The following is a 20,019-nucleotide window of genomic DNA, read 5'->3' as shown; positions in this document are numbered from 1 at the left end:
CATTTGCTTTTGTATCCTGGATTATCCTCCTGATGTTGGCTGTCTAGAGCACAGTCACCTTCACCTCAGGAAGCTGGCAAATACCACCCTAATTTCAGTTTCATGCTGCAATGAATTTCTTGTAAGTCTTATCCTATTTCCTCACCCAGTTACTTTTCTGCCACTTACACTTCTCACATTATGTTTTGTCACTCTGAGGTTTTCTTGGCACACATTAGCCCTTGTTACAGTAGTCACAGCTGCACTTACACATACACTACAAGGTTGCCCCTTTCATGCCAAGTCAGTGACTTAAAAATCTTTCCCTTTCAGGCTAAAATTTCCCAGGTGTGAACAGAGACCAGAGTTGATTTTGCTGTTGCTGTTGCCATTTTTGTTGCACAGAAAATATCTGTTTAGATGGTCTTTTATGAAGGTCAGAAATGCAAAACCAAAGCCTCTGGGACAAGGGAACTGTGCCAGCCAGCTCAGCAGACTGTGCTGCAAGGATGCAGCACCATGACAGTGTGGTGGCATCTATCTTGTCCCTTGGGATAGTCATCACACCGTCTGACAGAGATGGAACAGAGCTACATTCCTCCACTGCTTTATATTACATGTGCACCTTGCCTGCAGGAGTGATGTACAGCACCCATGACAACAACCCCACCATGGCAGACCACATTTGTTACTCTGATAAATGAGCTTCACACACGGAACTGCAGCCACACGCTTCCCAGTGACTCCATCTCCCCCCTCCTTGCTATGGCTAAAAGGAAAATAGCATTTAATACTTCAAAATTGCTCCTGCTATTAAAGGGTTTATGATAAACCCTTTAAATTATGATTTAAAATATTTATTGGTGCACCAGGGTTTCAGATGAGAGGAGGACAACTGCTCTTGTTACTTTTGCTATCTTGCAATGCCCTCTCCGGTGGCAAGGTCCTTGGCACACATGAAAAGCACAGGCTGAATCTAAATCAACAGGAGAAACTTCTTAAACTCACCTCCATAATAACCAGCTGAGAATTAAACATAAAGGTCAGTACAAAGCAGCACTGTATCTTTCACTTCTACTGCTGGTTTGAGCTAGTTGACACTCTGGATTCTTTTAGGCACCTGTTTTAGCTGCCTCCCTCTCTATCTCTATCAGGTTTTTGAACTGCTTTGGACTATTGGTGCTGGGTCACAGATTGCACCCGTTCTCTGGACACTCTCTTTTTATCTTCACGATGACACAGCACAGCCTGGTTATAAGTTCTCAGCCAGACAGTCAAGCATGCATTAGAATGACAGAGAACTTCAAAGATGGAAACAATCTCTGGGTTTAACTTCCCTTTGTTCTGGGTTAACAGCCATGGTATGCCATGGATTTGGGAATTTAAACTGCCACTTTCCACACTTGCAGCTGTTTCTCACGTCAGCCTCTGGGATTTGACTACGTCCTTATATTTAGTAAACACAAGAACAACAGAAAGATTTCCTCTAATTTAGGCATCTTTACTTGAAGATAAGGATCTGCAGTTTCATTTCCTATTCTTATTTTCATAATGTAAACCCAGCAAGCTGTTACTCACCAAGAATGTCACCAACAGGGAAAGCAGAGAAATGCAAATGTCTGTGGATTAAGGCAGAATCAGAGCAGTAAAAGCATACTAAGCCAAAATCAATCCTATTTAAAAGATAGAAACATGCCATGAGGCATCCAAATATAATTGATAATATTCTTGAAGTGTAGTGTTTTTACCAAAATGAGCACTTATCTATTTTCCTTCATCACCCAGAAAATTTAAACAAAACAACAGCCTGTAATGTTCAGATGAAAATATATGCATTGCCCAGTAACTTATTTTTTTACCTAGACTTTATTATCAATTTTTTAAAATGTCATGTCTTAGCAATACTTTTCTATCCCGCAGCTCAGCTCTTTTCACCCTGGATACTTCAAAAGAAAAGCTAACAAGAGAGGTTGGCCTTTTTGCAGTGTTAGGGATAAAAAACATAAAATCACTCTTTGTCATACTGAAAATATGAGAATGATTCAGAATCAAAGGAAGAGGATTTCATCAAAGGTCCAGAGAGAAGATGAATAGCTTCAGGAAGGAAATGGGCTTTTTAAATGCAGTTTAACATTGAGAATGAATGTAAATATCTAGCCTGGGTGTGCAGAGATGGAGGGTTTGGGGGAAGGAGAATAGGGAGAGAGATAATGTACACAGGAGGGTATCTAGCAGACACTACAGACTGGGACCTGATGTTCCAAGTTTTTCTTGACCTTTGACTAAACAGCCCCAGTAAACAGCTGGATTGACACATACAGAACTCAAGGCTAGGGAGAAGAATATTTCAATAAGCAGCTAAGTTACTGTAGGCATGAGGACATCAAGTTTTAGTCTCAATTCCTCCTCCTTCTGACATTTTGAAATGTCAAGCTCCTGTCCACATTGCTGCCTTGTTTCCCACCTCATCTACAACTAAGCAAAGGAAAGTTACCTGTTCACTGCATAGAAAGGACCACAGGACTACTGGTGATGTTCAAATGAGAAATATGCAACCACAAAGTCAGTGTAATAGTGCAACTATAGGTCAGGAACTGCGGTGTGGTCAATTTTATGTTCATTTTTGAAAGACATCCATTTCCAAACACCACAGTCCTGGGGAGAATCAGCAAGGGTTCCATGCTGGATGGGGTCTGTCTGCAGCACCTCCATCCATGGCTGCATTGTGGTGTCAGGCACCAGAGGGAGCTTCCCCTGACTACCAGGGCAAGTGACAAATTCCTGTCACCTTCCGCTGACACCCCCTGTCAGCAGCTGTGTCAGTGAGAAGCACTCAAACTTAACAACAAAGCTCTTCTCTCACACCGAAGAAAAGCTGGTGAACAACACAATATTTAAACTCTGCAAAGTCCTTATTAAATGTGACAGCAACAGCTGTAGCAGCTTGAGCACTGACAGAATGAGGGAAAGAATTAAAGCCCTTTTGAGGGTTAGAAAAAGAAAGCAAGTACCATTTTAAATATTAAAATGAGGTCTGGGCTGAGCAGTGAATATAGATCTGGTGGCAGATAGCCAGAGACTTTGGAGGTGCTCAAAGCTGTTTCTATGACCCTCCCACAACTTAACGGAAAGGAACCAACTTTCTTTCCAGTCCATATCTTCCACATTAAACTAATATATATAATTCACTCTCCTTATCTTCAGAGTATGATGTGTCCCATTAACCTCTCCCCCACATCATGAGCTCCAGCCAAAATAAATCTCAGTATTTTCTTATGAAATGCACAATTCTCATTGCAGTGCCAGAACAGTGGATAGTGGGGAATAGAATTATTAATTTTTGGAAGGTGGAAAAAAAAGCAGACATTAAAAATAAAACCCAAAAGTTTTATTTTGGGTTTATCATTTTCCCCCACAAATAGAATGATTCAATATGTACATTATAGGTAGGCTCAGTTTCCTTGACTCTGCTTTTCTGGAATGAAGGCAATGATAAATTTCCTTGAGGAAGTTGTTGTAAGTATTTCTGTGCTTTAGCCTACTGCTTCAGTTATGAGGCCATGATCTACAGGAACTTGAACAGTCCTGTATAGGAAGCCACTAACGTGGAAGAGAACTTTCTCATGGATAAATTTAAGACAAACAGTCCCAAGTGAATTAACTTCAGTATATGAGTGAACAATGAAACATTTCTTTGTGTGAGATGTATGAATTTTGTTAAAGGTGAGAACTTAACAGGCTTTGCCACTGCTAGGAGGTGTAGGAGCCACAGTTCTAACCCCTGAGGACTCCACATTTCCAGACTGACCTCTTCACCATCTTCTCTTCTTTCAGCAGCAGTCTGTGATCACAGTATTTCCTCTGAGTGCTGCACTGCCCAAAGCTTTAGGGCAACTTCTTTGTCAAGTGATAGAAAAAGTACTCAAGCTAGAAAAGCAGTGAATTCTCTCCCTCTGGAGAACAACACAGAAAAGCTGCAGTTTCTCCCAGAATGGAATTCTTACTATGAAGGGGAAAAAGAATTTCATAAGGGGGCAAATGCTAACATTCCTCTCTGACAAAACTCATGTTTTTTCTGAAAAGTCACATTTCTTCATCAGCCTGATATTCTGGTTAGGTCTTTCACCAGTTTCAAACAGACTTTTATATCAGAAAACCAAGTAACAAAAGTCTTCCTCTCTCTCCCTCCAATCCTTCTCACTCTAATTCTGAGATCCATCCCTCTCACACTGGCATGCACACCATGCTGAAAGACCCACTGTGTACCCCTCTTATTTCATTTACAAATTAAGTAGCCTGTACTTCTGCAACATGTCCACATCCCAAGAGAAGCACAAATGGCATCTCCTAATCAGATTGCTTTACTGCACAGCCACACGTACCAATATTTAGATAATACTCCCCTTAAAAACATCTGCCTAAATACAATTGCTACAGCCACTTAGAGGTTACAGAGCTGTCATAGCCTTGGCAGGGTCTTGTTCCAGGTGCATTTCATCTCACATTAAGGAAGAAAAAGCAGGATGGCAGTGTATTCAGAGTAGCTCTAAGGGCATACACAGCTTATGGCAAATTGGTTCCTTCCCTGCCAGAAGCTGTAACCACTCCTGGCCCAGGATGGGAGGCTCAACTCTCTACAACTGGATTGCTGATGCGACAAGCACTTCATACAGATGAAAAACCATCTGGTGCTTGGATCTAGCTTCCTTCCATATAACCAAAGCCCCTTTATCATCTTAATCGATTATGAAATTATCTCAGACCAGTTCCTGGCAGACAGGTACCCACACAGGAGAACCAGATCCAGCCAAGATAAAATAAAATCAGAGACTGCACAGACCAGACTGCCCTTTCTGAGAAACAGGCCTTTAGGTCTGGGCTATACCAGAAAAAAACAGTATAAGAACAGATAAGAACCCAAAGCTGCCTTAGAAATGACTATATTGTTTATTAATTTTACTGTGGAATCATTTTGGTTTGCAATTTGCACTTTATATTTCCTGCACTTTCTCAGAGTACTTCAGCCTACAGGGCTTCTCATAAAAAAAAACCTTGGAGAGCTTTTCATTTCAAGCCGAAGAAAAAGATGAAAAGTTAAATCACTTACTGTTGCATTCCCATTGGCTGCAAATTGATTTTACTTACTGAAACACGCTTGCATTGCGAAAACTACTCAATACACACAGTAAATAAGTCAGTACATGTAAGTCTAATGTAACAGAGTAGTTACCCAGCCTTTTGAAATAGACTGGAGTAATAAACACCTAAATACAAATTCAGTTGAATGCTTATTTTTCTCTTGCTTAGAAAAGGTCAATCGATGATATCAAAGACAAAAAATAGCTTGGTCGGTGCTGATGAAAATTAACAACATATTTTCCATGCTGCCCCATGATATCAAAGACAAACAAGGTACTTAACACACCCAGCATATTCTTGTATGTCCTTTCAACTTAAAAATTGCAAGGCACAGAGCAAACATTGGTAAGTTATTAGCTCCAGTCTTCTGGTGAACTTCATAAGAGCAACATCAGAGCCTGAAGCAATACTACTACTGTCAGATCTCATAAGCTAAACAGGGTCAGGCCAAACAGGCACTTGAATAAGGCACCTTTGAGGATCACATCACTGCAGCAAGAAATAATGCTGACAATTCAGTAGTGAGCACTATTCCTTCCACGGCAGAACTTTTCATCTCAGGTACACAGCTACAAGTGCCAGGCAGGACAAACCAGTTTTGAAAGGCATTAACGTTGTGCTGTGGAAATATTATCCTGATCTCCAGCTCAAGTTATAGCAGAGCTTTTCACCTATTAAAATTTCTCCAGTCATTTCAAAGGAACGAGATAGTCACTGCTTCTGGTTCTCAAGCTTTTCTTATGAGACAATATATTAAGCAAAATTTGCAGTTTCTCTGGGTGGGAAAGCTGCATTTTTAGTGGACAAGGCAATCTGCTCACTCATGTGTATCTATTTTACCATTAGCAAAATGGTTTCAGGGGCAGTGTTATTTTGTGCCTGTGCATCTATCTGCCTATCTATTATTAATAAAGAAGAAAGAGCATCCAGCCTACATTTTCATGATGAAGGAAACTTACTCTAACACAGAAAATGAAAGCATACAAGTTTCTTTCAGTGTGTGCGCTTTTACCTCACTGTTGTTGGCAAAACCTCCACAATCCTATCATTTATACTAAGTCACCTCCACTACTGAAAGCACAATACACTTAGAGAATGTGGCTCAGCAGCTCCTGGACTGAGCAGCAGTTTTTAAAGTGGGAGCTCATATCTGACATTTACAGCATATAGCCAGTGATTCAGTGAGCTACAGTTGCTGTGCACAAAGACAGGTCATTGGAGAAATGAGCAACCCATAACATGCGTGGAAGCCTTGGCTGCCCACATCAATAAATTAGACAATACCAAATAATCAATGTTATAAACTGCAAACTGCAGGTTTAAGGTGGAAGGAAAAAAACATGATGTTCAAGAACATGACAGAGAACTAGGGGGCAACATAGGTCAATAAAAACTAATGCTGTTTGCCATTCTAATTACTCTGCATGTTCATGAGTCAGGAAGGCAGGCTGTGGAGCTGTAAGTAAAGTGCCAAGAGTACTGACACTATATATAATTCATAGACTGCAGCATATTGCTACATTTCTCACTGCCCTTAGAACTTGCAGTTTCTCCAGGAGATGTGGAGGTAATACTTAATGTTTATCTTCCAAACTATATTTCATGAGCCCTGTATTAACAGGTCACTCTAGTGAATGGAAAAGTCATCAATCTGGATCACTTGAGGGACTGCAAATGAAGGAGTTTTTATCCTTGTGGATGTATTTTGTTGTCACTTTAAGAGTGACACAGTTCACACAGTGACCACCAATGGGCACAGGCATCCCTCAGACACTGTCTAGATCCTCAGCTTACAGACTCTGATGAGGTGCTCCTGAAAGCAGAAGAGTTGGTCCAATTTATCAGGATCTTGCTGGGTGTCAGGTGAAAAAAAGATGTTAAAAGACAGAACAGGACTGGCACTTCTTCCAGGTGAATGGGCACCCTCACTGTACTGATACCATGCTCTGGACTGAATTTTCCTGTGGACTCTTTGCAGACACAGAAGTTGCTGCAGATTTATAACAGGGTTTTTGCAGGGTTGAACAAGAAATACTCTGAAAAAGGCAGAGAAATTGCTCCATTTCCCAAATGGGGTCAAAAGCAAATGAACACATTTCTCTTGATGGATCATACTAGGCTTTGCCTGAGGTAGTTGGAAAAACTAAAGTCACTACAGAAATCAGTGGCAATTAAGTCTGCTTTGACCACAGAAACATGCTATCTAGAGGAGTTAATAGGATGCCAGACATGCAACAAATCAGAATTGAAATTAAAGTTTTAAGATAAATACTTTACTGTATTACAGAAAGCTAATATTTACAAAACAAAGACCTTGGTAAAAATTAATACAAATCACATAAAACATATCAAAAGAAAACTCTAATTGTTGGCACTTCCTATATGTAGCTTTAAATAGATAGTTATTTTGGCAATGGTTTGAGAACCCAGCTGTGAAATTCATTTCCTGGTCTTTAAGTACTGTATTTGTCAGCACTTAACCCATTTCTGCCTTGCTGTCTCTCATAGAAAGGAAGGTTTCCTTTAGAAAATAAAAATAATAAAAGATGCAATGCATCATTTATAAGGAAGTGCAGCAGAGGAAATGCTAAGAACAGTATCTCCTACCACAGATCTTTTAAACCTTGGGACTCTCAATAAAACCTTAATTTGGGCAGGTTTTTGCTGTCCCTTGCATTTAATGAAAAAGTGATTCCCTGATTGTGTCAAGATATTGCAAAGAGATGAAGTCTTGCTATGGAAAGGTGTAATTTATATGAGCAAGTAAATGTCACTTGAGATATGATGTGTCAATATTACAAGTGAACAGGAAGGATTTTCTGTTCCCAAACCATCTGCCATCTCCCTCCCAGAAGTAAAAAACTTATGCAGATTTAACTTGTTCATTTTAAGATTTCATTTCCAAATTAGCAAGTATCTAATTTTCACAGTTGTTAGAACTGCAGTCATAAGCAAGCTGCTTTTCTCTTTGTCCATTGTTTTGTAAATATCTTCCCCTAAATAATTGGTTTCTCCAGATTCTTTTAATTTATTCTCTTCTGGGCCCAAATATTGGTAAAAGTTCTATTATGAAAAAAATGTTTTCTTAGAGGCAGGAAGGCCTTTCTGCATCTACCACTATAAATGCAGTTCATTAGTTAATGGAATGCACTAACACCATGAACTAAAAAAGAAACTGAAAATCTCACCAGTTTTTATCCCTCTTTGCTGCTTGTGTTTCATTTGAGGAAAATATGAAAACGCACACTTTATTTTGAGCTCAGCAGCCTTGGCTGGTTAATCATTGTATCTTTCTTTGTGACACTATTTGGGTAGTGATACCCAAAGCCACCATGGCACACAGGCAGGTGCCAGGAGAGCCACAGTGAGAGCCCCCTTCTCCCTTCATTCTCCCAAGCCAAGCTGGGAGATCCAACCTTGTATCAGCCAAGGAAACAGGGTGCAAGCATCCATCACCCCCTTGCTCCAGGAGCTTTCTGCACAGGGATTTGCTCTCTGTATTACAAAGTATAGGAGGGAGTTCCGACTTACGGATTAAATTGCCTGTTAAGAACAAAAATAGTTCTCAAGTAGGAAGTGCCAATATTCCAGTGTTCCCTGCCTGTACTCCAGCAGTTCCCCAAGAAGTTACAGGGAGCAGGAGTTGGGCTTTCAGCTGAAAACAGCACATTTCCTGCTGAAGGGGAGCTCTGATTGGAACACTTGCATGGGATGCAACGGGGACAGGCATCCCAGGCCGTACGTCAGAAGTGATGAGGACTGCCAAGCACTGGGAGTGAGCTGAACATTGTTCACAGCAGGCAAAGAAAGGCCAAAGCTGCCAAGCCAGGAGAGGAGGGAAAGAATAAAAAGCATGTCCCTACAGCTGCTGACAGCTTCAATATCGCTTTAGAATTCTGGTGAACACTAAACAGGGGAAATTTTTCTTTTGGAGATGTGGAGCTAAACAAATAGAGCTCTCAAGAAGGAGCATCTGCTTCCAGAAAAAGGGAGACAGCTCCAAGTACAGCAAACACTTCCCATGCCCACCAGCAGTGGTGATGCAAGGGAGTGAGAAGCAGCAAACCCTGAAGGCCAGAGCAGCCACCACCACCCGCACGTCACCATGTTTTACCTTGGAGTGCTTTTCAGGCTGCTTCATCAGGAAAATTCACAGGCTGCTTTAGGCTTTCCTTGAAATGTTTTCTGCTTTATTTGAGACAACAGACTCTCTGACCCATGCTTGAAAATACAAACAAATAAGGGAGAGGGGAGCTAACAGCCCTCATTAGAGCTGCTGGCCAAAATCAACAATAAAGCACAACTGCACTTAAAGCAACTCCCAGATCTACAGGATTAGCTGAGATATTGAGTGCTGACAGGAACCAGAGCTTGCATTTGGGGAAAATTTTGAAATTTCACAAGAAATATCCTGCAAAACTTCAATTAAAAAAACCATAGCTTCCTCCACAGCTTTCTCCTTGGAACCAGCCTTAGCCCAAGGCTGCTTTTGCTGCCTAGGGTTAGGGTTCCAAAAACCACAAAGCCCAGAGCTCCAGGGACACTGCAGCTGCAAAAGGCATCCCAAGGAGAACACAAAACTGCCACAACATGGCTTCCTCCATGGCTTTCTCCGTGGAACCAACCATCAATTACTTTTGCCAATAAAGGGGTTCCAAACCCACAAACAAAATCTAGCAACAGAAGCAGGTGTAATTTGAAAAGTGAGAGATGTAATGAGACTTGAAATAATTTAATTGAAAAACTATGACCAAAGAGTGAATTCAGGCAGAATCATTCAACTCAAGTAGCCATGTGGAATAATTTGTCATTTACGATGGTCAAAACAGATATTGCTGCGCAAATGACTTTTAGGAACAGCCAGGCATTTTAGCAGCCTGTGAAGAATATGCCAGAGTAGAGGATGAAGGAAACTTGGAGGACAGAGCTCCTGGACAGAGTGGTCCAGTAACTCCTGCATGTCACTCCAATCCATCACCAGCAGTTTATGAAGTTGGTCAGATGGCCACCTTCTGCTGTCATACTTGAAAATAATTCACCAGTACAAGCTCACAAATCACCTCTTTCCACAGGCAGCAGAAAGAACAAGGCAATTTCTTCCTCTAGCACAGCTGTCCCTGAAGAAACACATCCCTGCAAACAGCCTCATCTGCCAGGGGCACCTGGGCCACGCTGTGAGAGCAGGTCTTGCTCTCTTCTCAGAGGCATCACCCTTTCCCAAAGCTCCAAGATATGTCTCCTTGCACTTTCTTCTCAGCCTGTGCCTTTACAGACTAGTGTTCCAAAGCAAAAAGAGTGCTGAAGGAGCAGATAAACACAGCAGGTGTTTTTCACAATGGCACCTTTTCACTCTCAAACCTATTGAAATATTGCTGTGCATCAAGACAGAGTAAACTTGTTGTTAGGGCTGGGGAAAACAGGAAGATGCAGAAATTTTCTTTCAAAACCAACACTGCATTCTAAGTCTGGGGTTTTTTTCTTTTAATCTGAATAATATAACTGTTTAATGAATGTTGGCATTTACAATGCTCATTAAAATGCTTTTGATTGTTGATATTCCTGAATAACTGTAATTTTAATAAATTCTAATAATGTAGATTATCTGTAACTTTATATTAGTGCATTCAGGTTTCTTCTAAATGGGTGCACTCTAACTTATTATCTAATTAAAAACTTAGTTTCTGTTACATTTTTACACTTTAGAACCCTAGATCACAGTTTCTAATCTCACTTGTTTGTAACTCTAAAACTACCAAGAAGCAAAGTGAAATGGTATCAATATATTTTTTTTACATAGACTGAAGGGTTATATGTTATTTGCTAAGAGATAACACTGTTGTCATGTTTCTTCAGCAAAAAAGGCTGACAAGACTTGTTTCACATCTGTCTGCATAATATAACAAACCCATGAAGAACTAGTGATGAAAAAGCTGGTTTGTTGACAATCTATTATTGTTAAATGCACCCAAACACCAAGATTTAGGCACTGCTCATTAGTGCTATATTGTAGCTCAGGATTTTTTCCCTATAAATACTTTCTGTCAAAATATTTTTCAAATATATTCTAGGCTGCAAGCCTTTCCCTCAGAACCCTGAAGAGCTACAGCCTCTGAAGTCCTTTATCAACTGAATCCCACCCAGCTGTTCATTACCCACTGCAGCCAGAAAATGACACTGCCATGCCTGTGTCCAGCTGCCCCTTCCTGCAAATGCCATCTGACCGGTTGGCTTTCTGCTCTGCTCACCTCCCAATCCACTCAGGTCCCTCTGTGTGCCTTCCCCTGGCCAGGCATCACACACTGAGAGCTTTCAGTTTCCATCTAAGACTGCTGAGATTTTTTGTTACAAATTATTTCACACTTGCTCATATCGTGACTTAGTCACAGAAGAAAGGGAGGAGGAACTCTCCTCCCGCCTCTAACTGGCCCACTGAGATCTTCCAGTTGGGCCTGCAAAGGCCAGAAGGCAAGACAGGATCCAAGGAAAGCAGACTGTCCTTGCAGCTCCCTGCCACAGGCACAGCCACTAAGACAACTGTGCTGAGACTTTGTCACAGGAAATTAAGGGAACACCTTCTAATAGCTCTAATGACATCACTGGACTTTGCTGGAGAAATAATAAGAGCAGGGTTGTGTCCCAATTGAAAGCCTTTACTTCAAATAAATCCTTAGGCAACACTGACATAAATATCAAACAGGCAGACATCCTTCCCTCGGCCCACAGCTGCTCTCTTGTCTGCTGTGAACTTGATCAGCCTGGCTTGTGGGATCACATCTTCAGCAGAACTTCTGCATTTGGCTGGGATCTCGTTAACTACTCTGATTAGCTTTACCAACAGCAAGTTAAAATGGTGCTTCTGGCTCCTGCACCTTGAAATTTTCCTAAAGCTTTTGATGTAGCTTCTGTTATGACAGCACTGCATTTATTCTGATTTCAAGTTTCACTGTTTAGATGCCCGTTCTGCATTTAGCTACAAACAGCAAATATTTCATATTGCTACTTACATAAGTACCACAACCTTCACAAAGGATTAAAAACCTCACGTACCATATTTGATGTGACTTCAAAGAAGAAAAGATCCTTGTCTTACAACCAAGAGATAAATAACTTCATCCACCTAACTGGTGCACTTTGTACTGTGTACTTCAGCAAATGCCTGAAAAACTACAGGGAATCTAAGTCAACTTCCTCTCTCTCCATAGCAGTGCACCTCTCCTTGCTCAAGGGAGACATAGAGTTACCCATTTCACTTTCAGAATAACTCTTCAATAACAATTTCAGGTTACCATGGCTGCTAGCAGTGCCCAACAGAGTCTTTCTGTTCAAAATCTTTGTTAGAGGAACTCAGACACTTGCCAATAAATGCCAATTCAGACATGGTAATAAGTACCAGTAATAGAAAAACAGCATCACAAAGCTCCTTCAGAAGAAAACAGCAGACATGATCCTTTTCTCCACATCTGTGCTGCAGGCTAGCAGAGACAATTCTACCCCAGCCTTAAAAGTATTTGCTAACAGTGATTTTAAAGACCAGCAGGTTCAGATGTCAGAGCTCTGGTTCTCCCTCTAGCTTCCCCTGGTTTAATATTTTGATGAGAATCCATTTTCAGACAGATGAAAAATGGGGCCCAGTGCAACACCAATTCCAATTCAAGAAAGACCTGGATATACTGAGATGAGTCCTGAAGGACCACAACATTTATTCAGCCAAGTCCCTGAGGATGTCATGTACCCGCTCCCAGCCTGTGATCTGACCTCAGGACCCCTCCCCTGGTTTGGACAGCCACACAACACAAGCAATCCTTTGCTGTTTGTAGTACAAGTTTTCTTTGACCTCTCCCCCACAAAGATCTAAACCTACAGTAACATGTAAAATTCACCAACTGAAACAAAACAAAAAAACAGGAGAAACCAACTGGCTCATTCAAGGTGTCATTTGTAGCTGTGATCCACATTTTTAGGTTTTTATTTACATAAACTTACTAGCCTCTTTCAGATAGCTAGAGAGATTCAATAAGCAAACACATAACATCAGATACGTCTCCCAAACATTTCCATCTGGAAAAGGTGTTTAAAAACATATGTGCTTTTATAAACTAAACAAAATTTAATGCAATGTGAATTCACACCAAATTAAAAGAGGAAAAATATTCTCCTTCTCAAGCATTTTGAAAATGGAGAACACTGACATATTTCATACTTACATTTTAAATAATACAGATAATGAACTTTTTAGTAAGAGAAATAACTGTAAGAAAGTCTATATTTAGTTTAGGACAAATTCCTTAAATTGTGAAGTATAAATACACCATAGTGTTTAAATAATGAAGGGAACACATGACTTCTAGCAAGGTCATGATGAGAGGGAGAGCATAAAATACCCATCATGAGGAATTGAGTTAAATGCATCTCATTTTCACTTTGTCAAACTTAGTTCACATTCTGGTTGAAGACCAGCATGCTACTTAGGGTAGCAACCACCCACAAAGCAGGTATTATATCTTCATGCATTATATCTTCTTTCATATCTCAGGTCTAGAATCAGGTAGGTCAAATCAATATTTTAGAGCTCTGTCCATGACCAAAAATGGACAATAAAGGGTCACATGACATAGGGCACACAGGGAAAAGAACTCACTGAAAATGAAAAATAATGACAAGAATAAAAAATCAGATTCCACTCAAAGGGAAGACTTTTTTTCAAGAACGTATTAGAAACATCATATGGAACAGTTCCGTTTGATATAAGAGGAATTCTACCCGGTACTGCTTTGAGTTGGGGCCTGTTTTAATCAGTATGTGGGGAAGATACCTAACCATTTGTTTATATGGTTTTGTGTGAAAGGCTGAAGAAAACCTCAACTGTTTTCAGGTACTTGCAAAGTTCCACAGACACAGAAGGCAAAGTAATAATTATAGATGTCATACTGTACAATGAGATGAAAAGGGAACAAGAATATATCAGTAGACAATACTTATTTTAGCTGTTCATTTTTGATACCTGGCAAAAATAGACAGAAAAATACTGTTGTCTGGTAAATACTCCATGGAGTCAGAACCATAGAGTGTATGACCTCCTGACAAGCAGGTTACTTTGTTTTGACAGCCCAATATTGCCAACTTCCTTCTTGGAATAGGTTGTGCCATCCTCTTCACTAAAGACAACCCTTAGACTAGAACAGTTGATCATCATAAATTAAAGAAAAACTTTAAAATAGGGAGCATTTCCAGGTTTTGTGCAAAGCAAAAGGTAAAAGTACTCTCCTGTGGAATTTTAGAAGATCTTGATATAAATTTTCCTGAGTCTGGGACTGCTCAGATACTGGGTTTTGCTTTGGACTTATTTCTGTCAAACAGATTCACTGACAGATTTCACCGACATGTGAGTATCATTTTTTCTTATTATTTCAAAGCTTTAATTTTTTTCCTATTGGCATAGAAAAAAGATTCTTACCAGTAACCTTCAATTCAACCGTCCTTCGTATAAGCTTGCCTTCAAACTTTAGTTCACAGGTATAATTTCCTCCATCTTCTTCCTGGACCTCTTGAATTAAGAGAGTATTTCCCTTCTGAATTACAACACTTCTCCACATTTTCGGCTCACATTCCTGCAAAAAAAAAAAATCAGTGACAAAATTACCTGGCTTGTACAACATAAGGCAGTGTTGTGCGATCATATTTTCAGTATTATACGTAAGGAAACAACCACCTAGATATATTTTGCAATTAAAATTCAAATATAATTTCATAAAGCAGAGCGATCTGAAACTGGAATTAATTTGAAGACTGAAATTAAACAGAAATGTTTTTAAGGTTCAGTTATTCCTACTGTATCACATGGGCTGTGTTTAATACATGGTGCCCTCAAGCAATGGTTAAGTATCTTCTTTTTCTTCATAACAACTGCCAAAACCTCTCCTTTGGAATGGACCATTAAAATATATCTCTATTTGAAGGGAGTAAGGGCAACATCTGTTAAGAGTTAGCCTGAAGGCAAATTTTATACATAGTCCCAGGCCAGAACCATTTACCTGTAGAAGAAAACAGGAAGAACAGCAGTTTTTTGAGAGAATTCAGAAGCCTGGTTTTCTTACAGCCTTATTTCTCATCACCAGCTTCTCCAGCACCTGAAGAGTTTGATTCAGTATTTTCTCATCACCAGGCACTTTGTAACATCACCCCCCGTGCACCCTGTGATGCAGGACATGGCACTGATAGCCTGCAACTCTCACAGACTTCACCCACCCAGTCCTTAGCTGTTGTTTGGCAGATTTAGGTTCATTGCTACAAACTGTGGTCCTGCTGGAAGCATGTTTCAGTCCTTCTGGACAGGGTGTGATACAGTGCAAGAAGAGGTTCTCTCTTTGCCATCATACTGGATCCTTGCAGGCAGATCAGTCACTTTCCATGTGAACAGCACTCATGATTGAACCATTCTTGGAATGCTCTGAACTAAAAGCACCGTTCAAATCTAACCATTGTCTCTTGAAAATGGCACCTTAAGATAATGTATTTATTGCCTCTAAATACCTTTAACATCAAGCCTATTCTCCCTGCAACAAAATCACACTTTTTGAGTTCTCTAAAGCACTCAGTAGTCCCAGCAGCTTGAGAGGCTCTGGCTAATCCTGCACCTGCAGGAAACACGAAGCAACATAGGGCCTGAGTACCTTCAATGCCTCTCTACTCCCTCTCTCAAGGTGGCAGCTTGGAATAAGCTCTCAGACTGCTGCACTCTCACATCAGCTACATCAGGCTCAGCAACTTCAGAGACTGGTGACATGCCCACACCTATGCCCCATTTTCTGCTCGTCTGCAACAGCAGTGTCAGAAACACAGAAAACAAAATAGAACAAAGCTTTCTCTTAAGAAAACAACCAAACAAGAAAATACGTCAACATGCAAATATATCGTACCACAGTAAGAGATCAGCGTGACACAAACATAAATTTTTCATGGACTCCATACACATTCCAAATCCATGTCAGATTCTAAATTCAAGGAGCACGACAAAGAAATAAAAAGACAGGACTGAGAGTTTCTGGCCTTGCACTTGAAAAGGGAGCACTAAAGAGTTCTCCCTGTCCCTAGGAGGCCAAATTCAGTCACAAAATAATCAGATTTCAGATCCAGAAGCTGTGCAACACTACGGCAGGTACCAGAGTGATCAGCACATCTCTCTGTTTCCAAAGAACAGCTGTAAGGGAAGCATCATCTTGTCTTGCAAGTGAACTTCAGTTAACACTGGTGATAGAGAAGGACCAGAATCCAGATCCCATCTACTGTGCTGAGACTCACTCAGGACACAGATCTGAGCCAGGAAATGCCATTAAATAATTTCTGATTTGAACTTGAAATTTTGGATTTATTGAAAGGTACATCAACCACCTACTCAGTGTAACTAAATCTGAACACTGGGCAAAGAATACGATCCAGTCCTATTTAATCCTAATTTAGAAGGAATACAATTCCCAGAACACACAAAGTAAGCATATTTCAGATATGCACCCTTTAGTGCAGCATTGAAATAACCTGTGCTACCAGTTTTATATTCGCTACTTTATTTTTAAAAGCATAGGAACAAAGAGATGGAAGATACATTTTTATATGCTTTATATTTTTATATAAAGCACATAAAATTTGCAATAAGAAGGATGACACTACAGGAGTAGAGGAAGGATTTACTACTAAAAAGAGTAATAATTTAGTAAAAACAATGTTTGTGCTATTGTGGTTTTACATAGAGGAGTTGTCTTGGTGGAATTGTACCACTAATTTCCTTATTATTTCTTTTTGTATGTTCTTGAAGTGCTTCCTATTAATGATTATTTATAAGCCTTTCTTTCCAAAATTTTAGCTAATTATTTTTTATTCTGCTGACTATGCCAGCTTTACAAAACTATGTTGAAAATGCTTGTTTATATATTTAATACACAAAACTAAAAGCAAAAAAGGGGAGAAGCTGGAAAATGACTGAGAAACAAAATTCTTATGAGTTTTTATATTCTGAAAACAATCTAAATTTTACTGTCAGAGGTCTGCTAATTTCCCTAAAAGAGCAAGTGCTCCATTGTATGACTCATTACGTGGAATCACAGAATAGTTTGGGTTGGAAGGGACCTTACAGATCATCTCTTTCCAACTCCCCTGCATGAGCAGGGATAGCTTCCAGTAAGCCTGGTTGCTACAAGACCCATCCAACTGGTGTTGAAATCTTCCAGGGATGGGGAGTCCACAGTTTCTCTGGGCAACCTGTGCCAGTGCCTCACCACTCCCACAGGAAAAAAATTCACATCTAATCTAATTCTACCCTCCTTCAGTGCAAGGCCATTCCCTCCTGTCCTGTCTCTACATGCCCTTGTGGAAAGTCCCTCTTCAATCATCTTCTAAGCCCCCTCCAGGTACTGGACGGTGCTCTAAGTTCCCCCCAAAGGCTTTAACCAATTAATTGCTCTTTTCTGCTTTTGCAATATGTTTACCTGCTAGAAGAATCTGCAAGTTTCTTTATCTAGACTATTTACTTTCCTTAGACATCTGAAATATTTGGGGTTTTTCCCCCCCAGTAATGAAGGTGTGCACTATTATGCATCTTTTTTCCTTCCTTGAAATCTAAGTGGCAGTACCTCAAAAATCTATTTTTCTGGTAGTTAACAACTACCTGTCCTTCACCTGACATTTTGATTGTTCTCTTAGCCCTCCTTTCAACCTAGTAGTAGAAAAGACATGATGGAAATGGATTAAGACTGCACACTCAAGTTGTAATATACCTTTTCCCTCTGCCAGCTGATTTTTCATGAAACTGCTCTTACTCTTAAATCACATTCATTCAATCATGCCTTGACACACACATTTACTTTGAAAAAAATCCCACACATCTTGTCAAAACAGTTCTAATAAGCATAACTGAGCTGAGCATATATCAATGGCATTAATTGGGGAAATCTTTAAAAATAAATATTTAATGCAGTGTAATTCTAGCCAGAAGTGAAGCTCATACTACTGTTAAAACAAATCCTCACAGCAAATGCTATATTATGTACACGTGGAATTCTATTCAGGCATAATTAAGAGCATGTTTAAATTACAGTTAACTCCCAGTAAATTGATGCAATTACTAGCTCAGATTCATTAATCCCTCAACACAGAGAAGCCTTTTGGAAGGCAGAGCAGGTTCTGCACACAATGAGCAGGCATCATCACTGTCTTGTCTGATGGTATTTCATAGGTCAAGTCCAAATTCCCTGACTACCAGTGAATTGGCAGGTTCTCACGAACACAAGGATTTCTCTTTTCAGCAGAAGAAATAAAGAAGGGAATCTCAAAGACTTCCTCATATTTATTTATCTATCTAGTGTTCTGTTTCAATTTATGCTCCCTGCCTGGGTAAAAATCTCTTAATATTCCAGCATAATGGAAAAGAATATCCCCTCCCACTGGCTTCCACCAGTGCCTCTGGAGTAGATTTACTCAAAAAGTAAATCTGTACATTCAGCCCAACAGCAATAAGACAGCAATAGTTACCTTGTACCACACCACATTTGGCTCTTGATTGGCTGTTTTGTAATCCTCAATATCAGGACAGGAGATTGTCTTTCTTTTAGTGACTTCTGATTTTTCCAGGTATCTGATCTTGCTGTTGTAGCAAAGCCCAGATTCATTCTCAGCTACCGTCAAGGACATGGAGACCTTCATGCAATACGTTGAGTTTCTGCAGGGACAGAAAGATGGTTTTGTTTATCCTGCCTTCTTTTCACCATGTCTGTTTTGGCACAGAAAGTTTCTTTGTCAAGCCCTCATTTTCACAAACACTTGAGTGACACATTCAAATAGTGACAGCCATGCTGTGCATTTCCAGCCCAGAAGAATTACTAGGAAACATAAAGGCTCACTTCTGACTGTGAAGACTATGAAGAACCTTGAAGAAATATTGTTGACAAGTGATCCAACCCAGCACAGCAGGTCTTTCAAGCTTGCAAGTCTATGAACACAAGAACCTGTTGGCACCTCAAATGTTGGTCAGGAGACACAGTCCCATTTCCTCTGTATCCCCCCACACTTATCCTCACCCTTGTTCTCTCCCACAGTCAGGAGATTTCACTCCAGTGTGCAGTGCTATACATTTGAGAAGAAGGGTCATGTGCTAGATGTTAGATCACATCACACAGGAAGGATTTCTCCCTAAGAAAGAACCCCTGTACAAAATTCTACAGCACATGATACTGTAGTGGGTTGACCTGGACCAGCTGCCAGCCTCCCACCAGCTGCACCCTTCACTCCCCTCAACAGGATGGGGAGGAGAAAATAAAATGAAAAAGCTAATGCATCAAGAAGAAGACAGGGAGACCATTCACCCATTACTGTCACAGACAAAATAGATTTCACTTGGAAAATAAATGTTTTGATATATTTTGAAATATTCTTCTGACACTAAAGATGCTGACTTCTCACTCCCACCAACTAAACCCAGGACAGTGGTTTTTATTTAAAAAAAAAGCCAAAAATGCTCAATAACAAATCTTTTACATTTCCTTCTGTCAAGGGAGCCTGTAGACGGGAAGAAAATAAAAAGGTCTACAGGGACAGTTCACCAGAGCTCAAAGCTTCATGCTAAACAAGTGCTGGCAAAACACTACAAATGGGTTCTTGTCAAAGGTGTGGCATATACAGACATTGGCAGACAGAGACATTTGCAAGGCAAATCAGGAGGCAATCTTCAGAAACATCCCATTTTCAGCATCATTAGTGTTATGCATTCAGCAAAACCGCAGACTTTATCCTTCCTTCTCACTTCCCCTCAAAATGCCACCTGTACATCTGTGAATTGGTGGATATTCTGTCCATTCCCTCGCCTCTGAGTGAAAAGGTTCACTTTGCACACTGATGTGATGTGTTTTAGTTGAG

The 20,019-nt window shown here is 40.2% G+C and overlaps 1 protein-coding gene across 5 annotated transcripts in view; it reads right to left on the bottom strand.

Moving 5' to 3' along the window:
- Positions 1–20,019, bottom strand: part of IL1RAPL2 (interleukin 1 receptor accessory protein like 2) — a 332,915-nt gene that overhangs the window by 129,679 nt on the left and 183,217 nt on the right. For all 5 annotated transcript variants that reach the window (XM_063170656.1, XM_063170658.1, XM_063170657.1 and 2 more), the window contains 2 exons: positions 18,640–18,826; positions 14,573–14,726 (listed from right to left, as the gene is read on the bottom strand). In XM_063170656.1, coding sequence (XP_063026726.1) covers positions 14,573–14,726; positions 18,640–18,826 — 341 coding nt within the window. The remainder of the gene's footprint in view (positions 1–14,572; positions 14,727–18,639; positions 18,827–20,019) is intronic.

This window comes from Melospiza melodia, chromosome 16, assembly GCF_035770615.1.
Source record: "Melospiza melodia melodia isolate bMelMel2 chromosome 16, bMelMel2.pri, whole genome shotgun sequence".
Taxonomy (NCBI): Eukaryota; Metazoa; Chordata; class Aves; order Passeriformes; family Passerellidae; genus Melospiza; species Melospiza melodia.
This window is presented reverse-complemented; position numbering and strand designations above follow the sequence as displayed.